General features: G+C 59.1%; 1 protein-coding gene across 1 annotated transcript; it reads right to left on the bottom strand.

Annotated features, from left to right (window-relative positions):
• Positions 1 to 1,610: 1,610 nt before the first annotated feature.
• On the bottom strand, positions 1,611 to 20,000 carry LOC138824358 (beta-adrenergic receptor kinase 1). The gene is made up of 21 exons (XM_070018202.1): positions 19,769 to 20,000; positions 10,509 to 10,585; positions 8,361 to 8,434; positions 8,154 to 8,255; positions 7,963 to 8,037; positions 7,766 to 7,827; positions 6,812 to 6,863; positions 6,423 to 6,514; positions 6,002 to 6,101; positions 5,839 to 5,917; positions 5,625 to 5,755; positions 5,316 to 5,410; positions 5,137 to 5,244; positions 4,863 to 4,929; positions 4,502 to 4,602; positions 3,980 to 4,046; positions 3,810 to 3,905; positions 3,399 to 3,561; positions 3,127 to 3,263; positions 2,936 to 3,049; positions 1,611 to 2,856 (listed from the first exon to the last, which is right to left on the bottom strand). The coding sequence occupies exons 1-21, from the start codon at positions 19,879 to 19,881 to the stop codon at positions 2,692 to 2,694; spliced, it is 2,070 nt and encodes a 689-aa protein (XP_069874303.1). The 5' UTR covers positions 19,882 to 20,000; the 3' UTR covers positions 1,611 to 2,691.
• Between the last annotated feature and the right edge of the window lie 431 nt (positions 20,001 to 20,431).

Raw genomic sequence — 20,431 nt, 5'->3', positions numbered from 1 at the left:
AAAGGCTGCAGCCAGGCTTGCCAAGGCTAGGCCCGTGTCCCTGTTTGTAAAATGACTAGTGTAACTGGGAAGGATTTGAGGGTCCTTCCCCTGGGTGTCAGGGCGGTTTTTACCTAACTTTTCATTGAAGTTGTCTCCCAAGCCATCTGAGGTCCCTGCCGCCCTGGTGTCATGAGGCCATTCTCTGGCGTCATGAGGCCCACACCTGTAATGTCCAGGAGGGCTACACCTGCTCAGCAGCTTCTTCTGAAGGTTCAGAGCTAAAGTCTGGCTCTGCTGTTCTTTACATTTCTCAGAGATGCTGTCCTTTCCCCTAAGCCCGCTTAAACCCACATCTAGCAGGACCTTCTCAGGTCCAGACCCTCTGGATTGCTGCAACCTTGAACAGTTTCCTGCCAGCCCTCTTTCCCACCCTGATCTTTCCCCAGCTGCGAGTCTGTTCCTATTGTCACCTTAGTGCCATCTTTGAGACATATAGGGGCCCAGGTAACCCACAGTCATATTAAGGTTTCCAAAGCCAAGTCCAGTTACACCCTCTTCCTCTCAGGCCAGCTATCCTGTGAGCTGTCCTGCCTCTGCCTGGTATCACAGCCTCATCATGTCTCGTCTTGGATGCCCACCACCTCACTGGAGGAATACGGTCCTTTCTTAGGCCATATTCTTCCATCTGGCCTCTTTCATCTATTCCATTGTGCTGAGGATGTCTTCCCTAATTAGAAGCAGCAGTTAAGTCCAGGTCACTGTCTCCTGTCCTCTGCTTTTCTCTATTCCTCCTGCATAGTGACCAGTCAGTTGTTTTAGAGCCAGCTTGCATGACCCCAGCCCTGCTCCGACCCTTCAGCAAGTTCTGCCTCCAAGTCTGTTCTTAGTTCCGTGTTGCAGTCAAGTACACCAGGGTTCTGTACTAGGTTACATCTGCTATTTCCAAGGGCCCAGGCCTGGTTCACTGACCTGAGCCACTCATGAGTGACCGACCCCTCCTGAATTAAGAAAACATCTGCACCAACGCCCACTGCAATGCTAGAGGCCCAGCTCAAGGCTGCTTCCTCAGCAGGTGCCCCAGGACAGCCTTCCTCCGGTGCATACTGCCCCTCTGCTGCGCTCTGGCCTCAGCCTGGTCTAGCAGGTCTACCTGTCCCATGCCCCATCACCCAGGGGCCGGGAGGCAGGGACATGGGGAAAGGAAGCTGACTGAGAGGCATGTGATGCTGGGTACCCCTTAGGTGCTGGGGGCTGCAGAGTGAGGCAAGAGTGACCAAAGCCAGAGATGACCAAGGAAAGGTGCCAGTGTGGGGCTGTCCTTTTGGGGTGGAGTAGGCATTCAGCATACCACCTGACACATGGGGTGCTCAGCAAGGCAGAGACGGCCCCGGTCAGTCCAAACATGGCCACAAGTGTATCCTCACCTGGGAGGTAGCCAGACTTCCTTTCATCCTGGGAGCAAAAGGGGTAACAAGGAGAGCGCATGGGCAGCTGGGAACGGGGGGGAGGCAAAGAGAAGGCCACGCTGGAGGCCAGGCCACAGTGATGAGTTGTCACCAAGACTTCCTCAGGGCCGGACCGGCAGAAAACGGTCACCAGGTACAAGGAGAGTCTGAGACAGCAAGGGGTCAGGCACCATTTTTTATAAAAACGCATATTCTCATTTTCCACTCTTTAAAATCACATTCAAAAATCGGCAAAGAAACGCCCCGGGAGTGAGTAGACAAGGGGGGGGGCACTGACCCGGCCCAGGGAGAGGGCGCAACACCACACACGGCAGCGCGACTGGCACGAGGGGGCATGCGGTGGCGAGGTGGCGCCATGGGCGGTGGCACTGACAGGACGTGGGCTGTGGGGCTGGACAGCCAAGGGTGAGGACACATTCGCTGGGGCAAGGAGGGCTGGCCCCAGCAGGCCCCCTTCTTGCTGTGCCACCCTCCTGCCCAGGCTGGCCTACTGTGGTCCTGGGCATAGGAGCCTCACCCAGCCCAGGGTTGCGAAGACCCAGGAGCCAGGCTAGGCTGTGCGAGCCCAAACCTCAGATGCCTTTCTGTGCTCCTTAACCCTGGGCACTCACTGAGAGGACGAGGGGGCTGCCAAGCCCCACAGGGTCCAGGGAAGAGGGGATGGGAGCAGCAGTGACACAGGGACTTAGTCTGAACAACGGCCCAGGAACCCCAGTCACTACAGAAGGCTTCAGGGGCCAGAGAGGCAAGGGCTCTCTCCTCACCAGGCGCCAAAGCACAGGACAGGTGGGGCTCTGTCCCTGTCACAGGAGGAGCTATGGTGGGAAAGTTCAAGTAGCATCCCTACGCTGTGCCCTCCCCTGGGATGGGGAATGCTAGGCCACTCGGCCAGGCCACTGGCAGAGCCCAGCCTGGAGAGTTAAGTGGCACAGCTCCATGTGGCTTCGCCCCAGGGAAGGGCGGGGGGCTGCTGGGGGGCTGCTGCTCTCCCCAACAGGAAGACACTGGGATTGGGCAGCCCAGGAGTTGGGGCAAAGGGCACTGGACAGTGGCTGAGTTGGTGGCAGCAGGAGCCGAGGCAAGCAGGCCCCTCCCTGGGGGCTGGGCCAGGCTGGGGCCACAGGAAATCACAATAACTACAAAATAAAACCTTTTCCGCTTTGCGGGAAAACAAATAATAAAAATTCGACAAAATAAATTAGAGGTTTACAAAAGGCGGGCAGGTGGCAGGCGGGCGGGCAGGTCAGAGGCCGTTGGCACTGCCACGCTGGATCAGTGGCACCTTGCTCAGCTCCACCACGGGCGAGCGTGGCTTGTTCTTCATCTTGGGCACCCGCTGCACCAGCTGCTGGGCCTCGCGGTAGGCGTCGCGCAGCTCCTTCTTCCACTGCACCAGCTCGGGGTCGCTCTGCATTCACTCAGGCTCTGTCAGCTCGGGCAGTGCCCACCGGCCCACACCCACGCCTGCACCCAGGACCCCCACTCACATCACACTGCAGAACAAACTGCTTGCCCCCGCGGATCTTGAGCAGGAGGCACTTGCGCTCCTTGATCTGTGTCTCCTCCACTGACTGGATCTCCTCCATGGTCAGCAGGCTCTGCTGCAGGGCGGGGCAGGGTGTGAGGGCAGGTCAGCGGACACCCCAGGCCAGCACCCAGCCCTGGCACTAGTCCTTACCGGGGCCTCGCCTTCTCCCCGCCACTCGAGCCGGTTGGGGAACAGGTAGAAGTACCGCCGCTGCCACTGGGTCAGGAAGGGGTTGCCCATCTTGGACATGTAGCCGTGCATGATGCAGTCCTTGCCCAGGGCGTAGTCTGCCATGAGAGCCAACACCAGGCTCAGCCCTGCAGCCTTTGCTGGCTAATATTCAGGTGAGCTCCCTGACCCCGGCCTGCTCCTCATTTCTGCAGCGCACAGTACACCCGCTGCTTCTCAGGTCAGAGCCTCACCTTCCTCGTGACCCAGCTGCTTGTTTTTGGCTTTTTTGCGGGCCTCTAGCCGATCCGTCTCAGCATTGATGGTGTCGAAGACGGTCTCAGCTACCTCTTGCTGCCACCGCTCGGAGATGGTGAGAGGGAAGTTTCGGTACAGCTCCTGGTCGCTGTCTAGTAACTTTATGAGGTGGACAGGGCAGACACATGTGGACGGACAGAGGTGCCAGAATATCATCGGCCATGGGACTGCCCGCCCGGGACCCTGGAGCAGGGAAGGTCTGGCCCACCTGCCAACCCCAGGGAGGTTTGGGGAGAGAAGCAGTGCCCGTGGCATGGGCTGGCATGAAGTGTCACAGGGGCAGAGGAGGGACAAGAGCCCACCCAAGCTGGGCCCAGGGCTCCATGCGGTCAGGCAAGGGGCAGTACCTTGATTCCTTTTGTATCTTCCTCATCAAAGGAGCCAATGTCGAAGGCGTCGGCAGCATTCACCTCCCCCCGTGGGGGGATGAGAGGGGGTGGGTACTGCACAGAGCAGGTCAGGTGTCAGCACGGTGGAGGGCTGCAGGCGCCCCTCCCAGCCCCACACTGACCCTTACCTTCTGCAAGAAGACCATCTGCCAGTCCAGCGAGCGGAAGAAGGGGCTCTCCTTGACCTCCTGAGCCCTGTGGGGAGATGCCCATTAGCTAGGAGGGCTCTGCAGCACCCGAGTCAGGCTAAGGCCAGGCCGTGGGGCCTAGGATTCACTCCTGGCTCCGCCATTCTGGCGGTGTGATGCTGGGCAAGTCCCTAAACATTGAGCCCAGCAGCTGCCACACCACAGAGCTGTCGAGTTCTAACACTGGTAATCTTGCAGCACCTTGCCCTGCACTTGGCAGCTATCCACAAACATGAAACACTGCTCTTCGGGTTGTCCTCGTCTTGGTTCATCTTTGTTACAGGGGCCTCTGGAAGCCAGTGCCCAGCCAGCTCCAGCAGCTCTGTACTCAGTCAGTCTTGCCACCTGAGGTCACCAGACAAGGCCGGCTGTGACCCCGCTTGCAGCTCTCCAAAATAGGGAGGGGCCTCTGGATGAAGGGGCACAGCCAGAGGCCCTGGACAGGCTGGCCAGGGCACTCACCCACGGCCCAGGCAGCCCAGCCTCCGGTTGACGTCCCTCTGCAGCAAGCCCTCCAGCAGGGAGCGGAGTTCTGGGGAGAAGGAGTCAGGCAGCTCCACGGCCTGCAGGGAGGAGAAGCAGGTTAGCAGAGGCAAGGCAGAAGCGCTGGCCCACTAGGGAGAGGCGCAGGCTTCTCGACTGGCCCCAGCAAGTGGGAGCTTAGGCAACACTGTAAGGGACAAGACGTCCGCACCACAGGGCACAAAAGGAGATTAATGGCTAGAGAGCTCTGCTGGTTGATGAGAACTGAAACTCCACGACCCTCGCACCCTCTGCAGATCCCAGCCCCGCTGGGGCCCAGTACTGAGACCCTTACGCTCACCATCGTCAACGTCATTCGATCAATCTCGTGCTTGTCTTTGGTCTTGTGCTGCCGGAAGGGGCTGTGCCTAGGTAAGAAAGGCCCAAACACGAAGATCAAAGAACAAGAATGGAGAAACTGAGGTAGAAAGCATGAAATGAATGAGTTTTGTCCCGAAGGAGGGGTGGTGCTACTTGTATAGGCCCAGGCAGCCAAAGGCTCCTCTCCTGGGCTTCCTCCCCAGCGTGGAGAAGAGGGACTCTTGATCTGGTCCCCCGGAGCAAGGCCCACTCACCCCCGCAGCAACTTGAAGAGCATGCAGCCCAGAGAGAACCAGTCCGCGCTGCTGTCATAGGCCACGCCCTTCTGCAGGACTTCAGGAGCCATGTACCCATGGGTGCCCCTGTGGGAGCAGAGGCTGTGAGTGGGTGTGGGGAAGGCACTCGGGAAGGGCAGGGATGGCGGGGCACTCACACGCTGGCATGAGGTTTCTTCTTGGAGAAGTCACAGGCCAGGCCCAGATCCGAGATGCGCACGTGGCCATGCTCGTCCAGAAGGATATTGGCAGGCTGTGGAGGAAACCAGTGAGCTACCCGCCCTGCCACAGGCAGGAGACCAGTGAAGTGTTTTCATGGATAGAACTATGGGTGCCCAAGGACCAGGCCGCAGGTGGACTCTTCCTCCCTTTGCCCAATCACAGCCTGAACCCAGAAAGTGGCTCAGAGGAAGGGTGAGGAGGCAGAGGGGAGGGTGACAAGTGTGCAGAAGACTGGGGGCCTTTACCTTTAGGTCCCTGTAGACGACAAAGCGGTTGTGCATGTGTTCTAGACCCAGGATGATCTCGGCGGCGTAGAAGCGCATGTCGGCCTCCGAGAAGACCCCGTGCTGGGAGAGGTGGTAATGCAGGTCCCCGCCTGGAGGGGGTAGCCCGGGGAGGCACTCAGCTTCGGGCTCTGGTCTGGGCCAAAGCTCACCCGGGGCAGACAACCGCACTCACCGTTCATGAGGTCCAGGATGAAGCTGAGCTTGTCTGGCGTGTGGAATGCATATGACATGCAGACGATGAAGGGGCAGTCCTGGGGGGAGTGGGTGGTTAGAGACGCTGCCCAGGGCCCCTCGCCAAAGGCTGCTCTGGGGGCCCACCTGGCTGCCCAGCTCACCCCAGTGCTGACGAGGGAAAGCATTATGCGCTCGTTCAGGGCCAGGGTCTCTCCCTGCTTCATCTTTATGCGCTTCTTGTCCAGACACTTCATGGCGTACCTGTTGGGGAAGAGGAGGGTCAGCTACAGTCCATCCCCCATGCCAGGCAGAGCTCCAAGCTGCCTCAGGGGACTTGTGGGGAAGACTAGGTGCAGGACACATATGTGACATAAACCAGGGGTTCCGAGAGGGCAGAGGGTGCTGGCAGGTAGGGGTTCCCAAGGAACCCACAGGAAGAGGGAGAGAACAAGGTATGAGCCCTGGACAGAGCCTGGGGCAAGGGGGCACTGCACAGCGGTTTTGCACAGGGCCCTCTAGGATCTAGAAGCCTGACCCCTCCCTCGTCCGTCCCACCCCATGCCAGCCAGGCAGGATGCTCACATCTTGCCGGTGTCTGCTTTCCGGCACCCGTAGACCTCGCCGAAGCCCCCGCGCCCGATGATACGATGCACACTGAAGTCGTTCATGGTCAACTGCAGGGTGGCAAGAGCTGGGGTCACGGCAGGGTGCCTGGGCCCAGCTCCAGGGCAGAAGCGCCTGAGCAGCAGGGGCAGACCCTGTGCCAGGGTCTTCTACCTGCAAAGCTGCCTCCCACTATGATCCTGGCACTGACCCCAGAGCCACCACTGTGGTGCTAAAGGCAGAGCTCTGATCGACTCCCACTGTCCCAGGCCTGGCTTCCCCAGCTCCCCAGAGCCCTGAATCACCCCCGTTCCCTACCCCGCAACCCCCCGGCTCCCCAGCCACCTCAGTGCCCCCAGACCACTCACATGGATGTTGAGTTCCACATTCTTCCACTGGCAGAACCGTGTGAACTTGTCACTGAAAGAGATGAGGACCAGGTTCAGGCGGGTCTCAGAGTAGACAGAACAAGGCCAGCATGAACCTATCTAGCCTCTGCCCTTCCCTGAGATCCCGGGAAAGTGGATATGGAAACTCTCTGGGCCTCTGTGGCTTGGCTTGCCCTGGCCTTGGCCACTGAGCCATAGAGTCCTACTGGGATCAGAGAAGCTAAGACAGGTCTCCAGTCCACCATGACTTCCTGCTACTCCATCCTCCACCATGTCTCACTGCTGAGCTGTTACTACACCTCCAACCACACAGAGCTCAGTCCCTGTGAAGCCATCCACTCCATGGCTGGGCAGCTAGCCCCCTAAAAAAAAAGTTACTTTGGCCAGGCACCGGTGGCTCACGTCTGTAATCCTAGCTACACAGAAGGCTGAGATCTGAGGATCTCAACCCAGGCAGGAAAATCCATGAGACTACAATTTACCACCAGGAAACCAGAAGTAGCTCAAAGTGGTAAGAGTGCTCACCTTCAGCAAGTAAGCTCAGGGACAGTGTCCAGGCCCTGAGTTCAAGTTGCAGGATGAACAACAACAAAAAGTCATTTCCTAGATCTGCCTACAGTCTGTTCACACTGGTTGTGCAAGCCAGGAGGAGCAGTATGTCCTCTCACGCCCAGACCTGCCTCTGCCCTGATGTTCTTCAGCCCAGGTTGGGGGGGGGGGGGGGGGGAGACGCCTTGCCAAGGTATTAGATGGTCTGTGGGAGAGAAAGACTGAGGTTGTCCGGGGATTGGCTTTGAGCAGCCTGGTGCAAAGGTGGGAGCAGGAAGAAAACCCCAGCCGCTGAGCGTGGAAGAGCGCGGGACCTGCCCCATTTCCCACTCCTAGCCTAGACAGGCGGCTTCTGGCCTTTCTACTATGCCGAGCCTCACTCACCTCTCAATGAACTTCTGGAACACATCCCCTCGGAGGTTCTGACAAATCTCCTCAATGTAGGGCTACGGAGGAAACTGGAAGTTGGTGACTGAGCCCCTCAGACCATTGGCCCAGGCTCCATCCCCAGCTTCCCAGGCTTCTGTCCTTGGACAGTCCAAGGCAGTGTGGGGCCCAGAGGAAATGAGTCTAGCATATACCTGGAAGAGATCCGGAGGCACCTGCTTCTTCATCAGGTGGCCCTGGACATGCTCCGTGGCACTCTTTGAGAAGGGCTGGGAAAGACAGAGGGGGCCATGAATCCTCAACAGGGCCCTTTCTTCCCTTCTAACCCTGTCACTTGGAGCCAGCACGTGGTGGTGGCCTGAGGAGGATCTGGCCTGACACTCACATGCGAGCAGGCCAGCAGCTCCTTCATGATGTAGGAGTCGAAGATCTCCCGGCTGCGAGCCACGCGCTCCTCCTCCGTCTCCAGCTTCTCATATTTCTTGATCTGGAAAGTAGGACCCATAGATGGTCTGCATCCAGCAGGGCAAGCGGCGCCGAGGCCAAGGCCGAGGCCGAGCCCCTCCCCTTCCCCGCAGCCCGTCCACCTCACCTCCTCGTAGAACTCTACCAGGGGCTTGGCCTCTTCAAGATGGTTCAGGCAGAAGTCTCGGAAGAGCAGGTACCCTGAAAACAATCAGGGACTCTCAGAGACTGTCCCATCTCCACAGATGGAGCAGGTTAGGGGGCTCTGAGGAGAACTGTCTAAAGCAGCAGCAGATGATGTCTCTACCTCAGACAGAGGCTTCCAACATGGCCACCAAGGTGGCTGTCAACCCAAAGATGCCTGGACCTCAGGCTGGGGTTCGAGGCTGCTACCCTTTTCCTAGAATCTGCTTCTGCAGATCACAGCTGGAAATGGTAAGCCTCCTAGGTAGAGAGGAAGGGCGCTGGTGCCATCAGGAGCCCAGCATGGTGCCAAGCCCTGGGCCTGACTGCAGCACAGCCCCTATTCCTCTGTGTGAGTGACACCATCCACCGAGGGCTATCGGGTGCAAAGAGCCAGTGCCAGGGCCTCCAGAGGCCCAGGCCATCTGGGCCAGGTCAGGCTGCAGCAGGAGGGAGGCAGCTGTGAGGGAGGATCCCTGTCCTGTTCTTGCCCCCTCATATCTGACAAGAGCCCTGACCAGGAGGGCAAGTCTCATTGAGGAAACTGAGGCTTAGAGAGAGCTGTCAGGCAGGTGGCAGAGGCTCCTTGACCCAGGGGCAGGTGCCTGGGGAAGCCTTGGAGCAGAGAGCAGGAACTGAGCCCGAGCCCAGAGCAACTGCCAGAGAACAAAGCAGATTGAAGGCCGCTCTGCTTCCTCCTCGTGCTCTAGTTCCACAGGGGTAATTGTGTTGTGCTAGTGGTTTCTCACACCTCTTTGGGGGAACTGTCTTAATAGAATCAAAGACCTACGCTTCCAGGTGCTGGCATTTATGCTGGGCTTTATTTATTTATTTATTTATTTTATTTATTTTGGTGTCATTTCTAGGGCTTGAACTCAGGGCCTGGGTCCTGTCCCTAAGCTTCTTTTGCTTAAGACCAGCACTCTACCACTTGAGCTAGAGCTCCAGTTCTGGATTTTTTTGGGGGGTAGTTTATTGGAGATAAGAGTCTCACAGACTCTTGCCTAGGCTGGCTTTGAACCACAATTCTCAGATCTCAGCCTCCTAAGTAGCTAGAATTATATGTAGAAGCCACCAGCACCTAGCTTCATTTCTTTTTTTAGAATTTATTTATTAGGGTTGAAACCAGAACCACAAACAAAGTGCTCTATAGTCTACTTTAGTCGTAACCTGAGCCTCAGCCTGGACTTGTAATACAGTGCTTTCAAGTGAATTGTCAACAGAGCAAAGTGCTCACTAGATCCACCTCCTTGGTCGCTGTGGTATGTGGGCAGGGGGTCCCTGAGTCCCCTTTCCCAGAGGAGGACAGCATTAAGTTCAGAGAGGTGAGACAATTTGCCCAGTTTGCCACAGCCCAAGCCTAGAACCCAAGCTGTATGCTCCCCGTCACTCCAACTCTTCCAGCTGACCTCCAAGGCCTGATTGCGCCAGGCCACCTCCAGAGTTCAGAGCTGAGCTCCTGCCCTGGGAAAGCTAAATCAGAACTGAGCATGGCTACAGCTGCTTCCCTAAACATACCCCAAGCTTGCCCTCTGGGTCGGGGCGGGGGGGGGGTTGGGGGGGGGAGAAGGGGGGGGAAAGGGTGCTGATGGCATGAAACTTCCAGACACAGGGAGGAAGGATGGAGGAGCCCAGAGGAGGCAGGTTGCTCAGTGGCCCATGGGGGGCGGGGCTGGGCCAACCACAGCTAGGCAGGCGCCACAGGAAACGCCCCGCCTCTTCCTGTCAGTTCTACCAACGGCCCAGAGCAGCTGTGGCTTAGCCAAGGGGAAGCTGCAACTCTCAAAAACAAAAACCCCAAAGGAGGAACTTCCCTGGCGGCCTGGGAAGACTGCTGGCCCCCACCCCCACCCCCACCCCCACCACGGGGCCTCCCAGGGCTGATAGCCAGGGGCTAGGACGCAAGGGTCACCGCCTGACCCAGAGCAGCCCTTGGAGCCACCTGGAGGACTCTGAGTGGAGGGGGAGGGTCCTTCCTGGGAGAGGGGCACATGGCCCAAGTCAGCTGGGGGAGTTAGGGGTGTTGGCAGGAAGCCAACTTCAGAGTCCTCCTTGGGGGGCTCCCAGGCTGGCAGAGCTGTGGTTCACTCACCCAGCTTCTGGGAGAAGATCTTCTCAAAGGTGACTTCTCCTCTGTCTTCCAGGTACTTCTGCATGACACTGCGGATGCTGCCGGCAGAGGAGCACAGTGAGCAGAGGCCCCTAAGGTCCCCAGGCTGCAGGCGCTGCCCTGTCCAGAAGCCCGAGTCAGGGCACTCTCCAACTCCACGTCCTGGCCCCTTCCAGGGAGTGACCCCATCTGTTGGGCCTACTCTCTTATCTTGCCCCCAAGGTAGTGGCCAGCAGATAGCCCCTGGCTTTGAGGCCCACTGCCTGCACAAGCTTGGTCCAGTGCTGCTGTGCTGGCTTTGGGAACTTAGCCAAATCCCAGCAGCCGGGTCTTAACCATCCGTGGATGAACAGATAAACAAAACGTGGCACATCCTCACAATGGCAGATTGTTCATTCTGATGCCCTGCTCAGTTGCGAGGCCCTGACACATGCCACAGCATGGATGAGCCTTGAAAGCACTCTACTGCATAAGACAAAAAGGCCATGGATTGTAGGGTTCCATCCTTAGCCTCTTCCATCCATCTAGAAAAGGCCAATCAACAAAGCACAGATTTGGGGGTGCCAGGGACCAGCGTGGTGAAGAAGGGGTGCGGAGTTACTTCCCACACATAGGGATGTATGGGTATTAAGGGGTAAACAAAAACCTGGCTAACTGTATATCTAAATTTGATAGATTTTATATTTTATATCATACAAATTGTATCTCAACTTAAAAATAGTTAAAAAAAAAAAAAAAAAAGCCAGGCGCCAGTGGCTCATGCCTGTAATCGTAACTACTCAGGAGGCTGAGATTTGAGGATCATGGTTCAAAGCCAGCTGGGCAGGAAAGTCCGTGAGACTCTTATCTCCAATAAACCACTAGAAAACCGGAAATAGCGCTGTGGCTCAAGTGGTAGGGCGCTCGCCTTGAGCTGAAGAGCGCAGGGACAGTGCCCAAGCCCAGAGTTCAAGCCCCACAGCCGACAAAAAAAAAAAAAAAAAAAAAAGCAGGGTGCCCGTGGCTCACGCCTGTCCAGGTGAAGTGTGTATGGGGCTGGGGACTGTGCTCTCACACCAGCCTGTTCTGCTCACAAGGCCCCGGAGCATGACAGGGCCAGCAGCAGGCCTCCAATGCAGAGACTGCAGCTCATGAGGATGAAGGCCGCACAGCAGGGCTCTTGGTGCTTGGCACTGTCCCCCCTGCCCTGTCTCTGGGAACAGCATGAGCCAGCCAGGTCTGTAGCCTGGGAACACACAAGACCCTGGGTGTGACCTGTGGGATCCAGCCTGGCCCCTTCAGGCAAGCCTCAGGTCTGAGATAGCTGAGAACAGGTGCCAAAGCCTGGAGCAGGCCCTGGTAGCCCGGGAGGCTCTGCCCTTGGTAGGGAGGGGCTGTGTGGAGAAGGCAGAACTTCACAGGGTTCCTAAAGTACAACAGGATGGCAGAGCCTAGGGCAGGTGGGGACAGGTGGGGACAGGTAAAAACAGGCAGTCCAAAGATGAGCAAGAGGCCCACGGGACAGAGAGCAATGGGCCCAGGGCAGCGCAGGATCTCAGGTGCCAGGGAGTCTCCAGAGCTAGGCTGTGTCCAGGGCAGCAAGCCTAAGTCCCTAACTCCAAAAGCTGTCTCCTACAGGAAGTAGAGCCCTGACCAACAGCTCGTCATCCCCCTTCTACCACGCCTTGGTATCTAGCCAGGAAAAGAAAGAGAAGCCATCAGCCCAGGTTCAGGGGCCCAAAGACCCCAGGATGTCCACGCTGCCAGCTCAGAGCCAATCCCCTCTGGGAAAGTGAGGCTGCTTTTTACAAACCAAGAGGGGCTCCAAGGCCATGTACCCCACGGCCATGCTGGCCCATCCTCCCCTCCTGGGGTCCTCACACTGTTATACCATCCCCCCTGTTATATGCATCCCCCGCCTCGGGAACCTCACAGGGACTCAAGACTGGCGGAACTCAGCAGGTCCCACTGAGAAGCTGCTCACATGATACTGACACAGCCTGGGCCCAGACTGCTGACTGGAGCCCTGGGTGGCCCTCAAGCAGTTCCTCTAAGGCTTGTGGAGGTGCCAAGACCCTGGGCTGTGGAGCCCTGGGACCTGGAAGGCGACCCCAGGGAGTTCGACCTCTAACACCCCTCAAGCCCAGCCTGGCCAATCTGCTTCTAAACCGGATTCTTGTGTTCTGGGACCCTTTGCTCCACGGAAGGGGATGTAAAAAAGCAGTGAGGGGGAAAAATATCACAGAAGTCACTGTTGCATGGTGGTGGTTGGAAGGGAGATATGGGATATTAGTCGGGGACACAGATGACATGGCAGGGAGACGGGTCCCAGTGGTCTTGGAAAGCCCTCCTTACCCCAGACTAGCCTCTTGGGAACTGGCAAAGTGAGGCCAGCTTGGTAGGAGGTCCTGGCCACCAAGGAGCTCAGGGAGGCTGGGGCCTGGACACACACACACACAGGCGGCCTCTAGCAAATGTATATTATGAGACCCTGCCAGTGACAGCCATGGACCCCAGGGCTCCGCTGCCCCCAGGCCCAGGGCACGGCAGGAGCCAGGACCCCCGGCTCAAGGCTGCCCTCCCCTCAGAAGCCACGCCTGGGCATGGCCACGGCATTCTTCCCGGGCCCACAGCACTTCATTTTCTTCCTTAAAAAGAAAGATGTCTTTTTAAATAAAATAACCCCCCCACCCCCGCAACCAAACACAAAGTCAGGCCTAAGCAGAGTCCTTGAAGGGAAGGCCCCCAAAGTAGCAATTTTAGGGTTTCCTGTCTATCCCCACAGGGCTGGTGGCCGAGGGAGCGGCAGGTAAGAAAAACGTCACGAGGGCAAGCTCCTGCTTTGGCAAGTATGGGCCGGCATGGGAGGTGGAGGCAGCCTCTGGGCTGGGTCACCTTTGTTTCTAGCACCCTCTCCCTGACTCTGGCAGAGTCGGCAGAGGTGACATGCCCAGAGTGGCATCTCTGCCCCTAATCCAGGTCAACAACCCCACACCCTGGGACACGTGACTCCCACGATCTACTCTAGATCATTGAGAGAACCAGGTGCCTGACTGTAGTCAGACATGAGGGCACGGGAGCGCCCATCTCTTGGGGAGACCTCTGAGGCCCCTGGGCTCGGCAGCTGGCCAGGCTCCACACGGTTCTCCCAGCTCCCCGAGAGGTCACAGACTTGAACGTCCAGCTTCCTTGTTTGCAGATCAACGGTGTTAAGGCAATGCTGAATTGCCACACTGAGTTGCAGACTAGGGGGCCTGAGAGGACGGAGTAGCAGGGCACACTCCCAAGGTACCAGGCTTACTGGACCCCTGCCAGGTCCCATCTGTCTCCCAGGCCCCAGGGCAGCGCTGCCCAAGCCCTTATCCTGACACCCCACAGCTCACTCACAGCCTGTGCCACAACTTCTAGAACATGAGCCGATGTTAACCAGTCTTGTCAGGTCTGAGTTCCACACCTGCCAGGAACCCACAGGAAGGGGCCTCCTAAAGGCTGAGCACCGGCCGGCCCCGGGCTGAGCGGCTGAAATGTCTCATCTCTGGCCCTTGGAGTAACCTCACCTGTTCCAAGTTAAATTCCAAATTCATCAATATCTGTCCATGGGCACCCAAGTGGAAGTCAGGCTTTTGAGGAAAAGTGCGACTGCTCTGTGTTAAGTGACACTCTCACCCAGGCCACATTGGAAGTGACCCCCTGGGGGAGGGTAATACATGCCCTGTCCAAGGATGGAAGGCGCTTGGCACAGAGGTGTCTGATGCTGGGGTGGGCGGCCACAGCCGTAGGAGAGGGGTGCCCGCCCCCTATTCCCAGCACCCTGCAGCTGAGGCGCTGGCAGGGCTCCGCAGAGCAGGCCAGCCTGGTCCTGGGGGCAGGAGGACGACCTCCTCTCTCAGCAGAGACTGAGGCGACAGGACAGCAGGCGGGAAGGGGGTGCAGACTGTGGGGCAGAACTTCCAGTGCATTCTGGTGCCATGGGGTGCTTGTGGCTCAGTGGCCTCACAGGTTGTCTAGGTCCCTCACGGTGGCTTGCACACAAGCTCAGGGCAGCGTCTGTGCACCGGAAGGGCCCATGGTCCTTGGTGAGCAGAGGAAACCTCCAAACCCACCCAGAGACATGCTGGTCTCCCTCCATGGGAGTGCTGGGAAGGCAGAGGCCGCTGGCCTCCAGCCGGACAGGTCTGGGGTGGCCTTGCTGGGGACCCCTGGGTTTTGGTAAGCAACAGTTCACAAGCTGAAGCTGAGGTGCCCCCTGGGGCATTTCCAAGGAAAGCTGGCACAGAGGGAAGCAGCAGGAGGAAGCCCCCCTGGGGTTTCTTATGATTATTTCCCAATGACTGTCCCTGGGGCTGACAGTGTCCTTGGACCTAAGCATGGGGCCACTACCAAATGGGAGAGACCAACAGCCACGGCAAAGCGCAGCGCGCGCTGGCTGCCCTGTGCGCACAGCCCACGGCCAACAGCTACAGAAACCCAGACTCCCAGCTTCCTCTGCAGGACGCGCAGGAAGAGGCACTTGGGTGGCGTGATCAAACAGCAGGCACATGACACCAACACGGTGCCCCCCACCTGTCTGCCATCTTGTGAGTTCCAGGGCTCCTGGTCCTGCAGTTCCCACGCGGGACCTGTCCTCCACCTCCACCCTGGCTTCCCGTGAGAACTGCCCCTCCCACGCCGCCATCAACACCCACTTCTGCGGCATCTGTGTTGCCCTTTGCAATAAACAGCAATGCAGACACCAGATGCTGTTTTACAGGAAAGCTGTAGCCGAATGCCTTACTTTTAACATCTCGTTTGAAACAGACTAGAAATGGCGTGAAGTGTAACTATCCGGAGGAGAACAGTGACCTTGGGAGTCGGCGGGGAGCGGGGACTGCGCTGAGGAAAATGGGGCAGGCATGGTGGGGGCTGTGTATTCCTCCAAGACCATCACACGCTCCTGGCTCCTGCTGCTTGCTCCGTAACAGCCTTGCGCAGGTAGCTGGAAACCACCCATACCTACCGGGGACCCGGGCTCACGTGCCCTGAACCTGGGCCCTGGGAGGAGGTGCTGCTGCAGAGTGCAGCGTGCTGCACCTGACGTCACCAGAAATTTACTACGAGGGACGGATTGTGCATTAATAGGACACATTATTCCCAGGCTGACAGAGCCCAGATTCCTGAGCACGGATCCCAACCTGTAAAGCTCACGCTCCCTTCAAATCCATTTACTGAGGAGCAAGGGCGGGTGAGCCAGCGACTTAATGGCAAGCCCCTGAAACCCTAGCTCTGGAGAGGAGACAGATGGGAAAAGACATCCTAGGGAGCAGCAGCCGCCTGCAAGGCCTGCAGGGAGAGAGAGACTACCCCAGAGATACTCTGGTTTGGGGGGCAGGGTGGGGGGCAGCAGGGGGAGAAGGCAGCTGCTGGAGTGGAACGTGGTGGGTAAGGGATGCATGGGGATGGAGAAGTGAAGGGAGGAAGAAGGGCGAAAGCAGCCCCTCCCCCACGGATGGAGGCAGGAAGTCCTGGGGTGGGGGGGGGGAGAGCTATCAGGAATGAAGAAGCAGCAGCAAGCAGAGGAAGAGTGGCAGGGTCTAGGAGAGCGGGAAGCCAGCGAGAGGAGGGCAGCAGGAGGAGGGCAGCAGGAGGACGCCTGCAGTGGGGGAGGGACCAGGAAATAGCCAAGGGGCTGAGAGGCTGCAAGAGGCACTCGGCTCCGACATGGGGCATCTGGGGCTGCCACTGTCACCAGGGAGGGCAGGGGAACCTCCTGAGACCGCCCAGACAGGGCTCTGCAACCCGGAGCCTAGAGATTAATTACACGAGGCCTCCGTGGTCATATTAAGCAAATGACGATAATTATAAGACTGAGACTGCTGCCGGGAAACGGAGACTGCACTTCCTCCCCAGGAGGCCCAGACCACAGACCCTTCCAGCCAGAGGGGCACCGGGAGCTCCTGGGGAGGGAGGCAGGCCAGGTCAGAGGAAGGGACCTGCCTGGGTCCCATGTGAACTGGCGCAGCAGACACGGGAGCCAGGTCTCCAGCCCGCACGGCTGCCTCCTCCTGTGAGAAGTCGGGGAATGGGTCTGTTTCCTCAAATTCTATGGGTGACAGAAGGGGAGGCCCTGTGCCAAGTCACAGTGGCATGATGCCCAACTGCTCCTGTTCCCCAGCCCTGGGAAACTGGAGCTGTGATGCTAGCAGAGCTCTGGCCAAGCCACAAGCCTGGGTACCAGCCACGGGGAGGCGGGCAAGATGGACCACTCCAAGGTGGGAACAAATCCTGATGGCACTGTCATGGTGACCAACGCGGCCTCTCTGCCTGACCCTGACCTTGTGACTGTAACTGACATGGAACTCACTCCTCTTGTCCTTCTTTTTCATGCCAGTCCTGGGACTTGAACTCAGGACCTGGGTGCCATCCCTGAGCTTTCCTGCTCAAGGCAAGTGCTCTACCACTTGAGCCACAGCTCCACCGAGTCTCCTGCCTGCACTGGCTTCTAACCTAATCCTCAGATGTCAGCCTCCTGAGTAGCTAGGGTTCCAGTCGGGAGGGACCAGTGTGCAGCTCTGACTTCTTTTCCTTGCACTAGCCGTGCTGGTTTTCCACTTCAGCCCTCAGGGAGGGGGCTAAACTGTGACAGTAGATGACCCCAAGGGCTGCCCTGCTGTTCAACCCACCCCATCCACCCACCCCCAGCAACCCAGACAAGGGGTGTCAGCTGGCCCATCCCACAAACTGTGGACAAGGGCAGAGGTGTACAGGGTGAGGAGGACAGAGACAACATGCAGTAGGGAACCGCACTGGCCTAATTGAAGGAACAACTTCCAGAATGTGGCTCAGTGGTAGAGTGCTTGCCTAGCATGCATGAAGTCCTGAGTTCGATTCCTCAGTACCACATACACAGAAAAAAACCAGAAGTGGCTCCGTGGCTCAAGTGCTAGCCTTGAGCAAAAGAACTCAGGGACAGCGCCCAGGCCCTGAGTTCAAGCCCAAGGACTGGCAAAAAAAGAAAAGAAAAAAGAAACAACCTCCAACCCCAGGCAGGGCTCCTCTGTGACCAGGCAAGTCTCACTCTGGCTCTCAAGGCCTTGGCCTGCCGGGCCTGCTTGCCACCGCTGTGAGGACTCAGTGAAGGAAAGGGGACTTGGGAAGTCCTGGGCAGAAGTGAGGCACAATCGTAACGATGGGCAGAAGGCACCTGTGCCAAGGGCATGCAGCACACACGCCTGCTCTCCAGCCCAGGAGGCCTGCGAGCCTCAGGTCTGTGCAGATCATGTTCAGCGTTAGAGGCTCTTGGCCTCAACAGATCTCAGCAACTTGCTCAATACCATGCTGCAGATGGTGACCCTGTATGAGAGCCGGTGCTGCCTGCCCTTCCCCTAAAACCCACAGCCACCTGGTTTCGACTCAGGATGAGATAAGACATCACACAGCCCTGGTATTCTTAAGCAACTACTACACTTGAGGCAAGGCTTTGGCAATCTCACAAGTTTGGTTTGGGGATCAACTGAGATGACAGATGTCAAAATAAATAATAAATTATTATAATTTCCATTCTTACTCCTATCACATCACCACCACCACCAAGGAAGAAAAGGGCACAGACAAAGAGGAAGAGCTTGTTTCTCAGGGTTTTAACACACCTGAAGAGCCGACCCAAGGCGGGGCCCATCAGGAGTGATGCATGCTGGGGAGAGATTACCCAAACACAGAGAGTTCTAGAAAAAGCTCCGCCTTACACTTCGCAGAAGGGTCTCCAGGCTGCAGTCACCAAGAACTGTTCACTGCCCTGGACCTGAATCCCCTTCCCCCCTTCGTGGCCTTGGCATTTCAGAACTCACTGGGTCTAACTGTGGTGGCTCCCTGAGCAGCCCCGGCTGACAGTCAATCTGGTTCCTGTTTTGAGAAATCTGATTGCAAACGTCTTAGAAAAAAAAGGAGGGGGAGGGCAACGGTCTTCTCAAAACACAGACCATTTTCTTCTCCCAGGCCTCATATTTAGTCAATCTGAAACCCAGTAAGCAGGCACAGAGGTGGGGGTGGTGCGGGCTGAGCAGGGCGGCCCCGCAGGCAGCCGCACTGCTGCTTCCAAGACCAAGGACACCAGAGGCTCAGCCCTAGCTCACACCATCCAACTTCACAGAGGTGAAAATCAAGTTCCAGAAACAGGAAGGGACTTGAGCAACGTCCCATGGTAAGACCCTGGCAGTGAGCACAGGCCCAGTCCCCGGCCACTTGGGCACCAGCAAGGCAGCTCTCCAGCACGAAGGAGGACTGCTGGGATGAACCTTCAAATCACAAGACCGCCAGTGCGTGTCCCCATCTGTTCACCCAGATGCAGGACATCTAGGCCCCAGCTTGGACCACAGCAGAGAAACTAGAATCTAGTACTAGATGCTGGAGATCTTGATGTGGTGGCCAGATCACTAGCTTCTGGGGCATCAACTTCCCCACCTGTTCCTCGGACCCAACCCCATACCTGTCCTACCACCTTCCCATCCCGAGGGGACCCACACCACCGTGCATCCCCCAAATGGGAAAACACTCCATCTACCACAAAACGCAGGGCAAGCTGCAGCTATGGCGAACGTCCTGTCCGCTTTGGCACCCGTGTCCTGTTCAGTGAAAACTTTGCTACCAGGTACGGATGACATCAGTGCCTGCCAGCCTGGGTCCAAGAGCTGTGAAGTGCAGGGACTTGCCCTGGTCAGCAGCAGCCCCGGGGAGGGCACCGCACGCCAGGGACGGAGGAAGCGCTTCCCCACTTGCGAGCCAACCCCAGGCATGGAGGACCGGTACACCACGGTCTCCATCACCACGGGCCCCCCCCCCCGAAAGCACTGGCAAACCCAACCCCCGGACGGTGACCCCCATCAGAGAAGAAGGCAAGAGTTCGGAAGACTTGTCTCCCCCGCCCTCAAAAAATACCCCCCAAACAAAAACAGCCTCCACACATCGGCGCACGGACACGAGCGGCCCGCGGGTCGTGGAGACCCCCACAGGGGCTCTGGGAGCAGGGGCGGCGGAGGGGTGCCAGGAGCCGGGCGGGAGGGGTCCATGGAGGCAGGCCCGGGGGGAGGGGGCAGCAGCGCGGGGCTGACAGCGAACCAGGCCGGCAGCGAGACACAGGAAGCGGCGGCGCGGTCGGGGCGCGGGGCTGGGAGCAGCCCGGGGCCGGGGGGCGCGGGGCGCGGGGCTGGGGCGCGCGGGGGGCGCGCGGCGCCGGGGGGGCCGGGGCGCGGCGGGGCGGGGCGGGCCGGGGTCGCGGCCCGGCGGCTCACCTGGGCTCGGGCAGCAGGATCTTCTTGCTGGCGCGCGCGGCCGGCGTGGCCTTGCTCTTCTCCATGGCCATCAGGTAGCTCACGTCGGCCAGCACCGCCTCCAGGTCGGCCATCTTGGCGGCGGCGCTGCTTCTCCCGCCGCCGCCGGAGGCTCCGCTCCGCTCCCGCTGGCGCTCGGCGCGGCCCGCGCGGCTCCTCGGCCTCGGCGCCCGCCCGGCCCCGCCCGGCCCCGCTCGGCGCCCCGCGGCTCCGCTCGCCGCCGCTCACAGGCGGCGCCGCTCCATGGCGCCGGCTCGGGCCCGGGCCGGCTCCGCGCTCCGCTCCCGCCGGGACTGCAGTCCGGGCGCCGCCGCCGCCGCCCGCGCCCCGGAGCCGCCGCCGCCGCCGCCGCCGCCGCCTCCGGCCCCGCCTGCCGCGCACAGCGCCAGCGAGCCGCCGAGGGGCCGGGCGGGCGGGCGGCGGGCGGGCGGCCGACGGCGCCCCCTGGAGGCGGAGCCGCCCGGGACCCCGGGTCCGAACCCCGCGCCCTCGGGCCACATCTCCGGACGTCACCGCCGACTCCGCACCGGGACCGACCAGGACCCCTCCCGCCGCCCGCCGCCCGCCGCCCCGGCCCCAGAACGCCCTCAAGACCCGACCTTGGACGCTGCGGTCCGCGCCCCG

Source organism: Dipodomys merriami, unplaced genomic scaffold, assembly GCF_024711535.1.
Source record: "Dipodomys merriami isolate MVZ:Mamm:240054 unplaced genomic scaffold, mDipMer1.0.p SCAF_128, whole genome shotgun sequence".
NCBI classification, from domain to species: domain Eukaryota; kingdom Metazoa; phylum Chordata; class Mammalia; order Rodentia; family Heteromyidae; genus Dipodomys; species Dipodomys merriami.
The sequence above is the reverse complement of the archived record's forward strand: the minus strand, read 5'-3'. Positions and strand labels throughout refer to the sequence as shown.

What these genes read in the sequence shown, in the direction of transcription:
- LOC138824358 (XM_070018202.1), bottom strand. Translation starts at nt 19,881, where the DNA reads ATGGCCGACCTGGAGGCGGTGCTGGCCGACGTGAGCTACCTGATGGCC. An exon ending in AAGAAACCTCATGCCAGCGT is followed by an intron (nt 5,245 to 5,315) that starts GTGAGTGCCCCG and finishes CTGCTCCCACAG; the next exon opens with GGGCACCCATGGGTACATGG. An exon ending in ATCGAATGACGTTGACGATG is followed by an intron (nt 4,603 to 4,862) that starts GTGAGCGTAAGG and finishes TCCTCCCTGCAG; the next exon opens with GCCGTGGAGCTGCCTGACTC.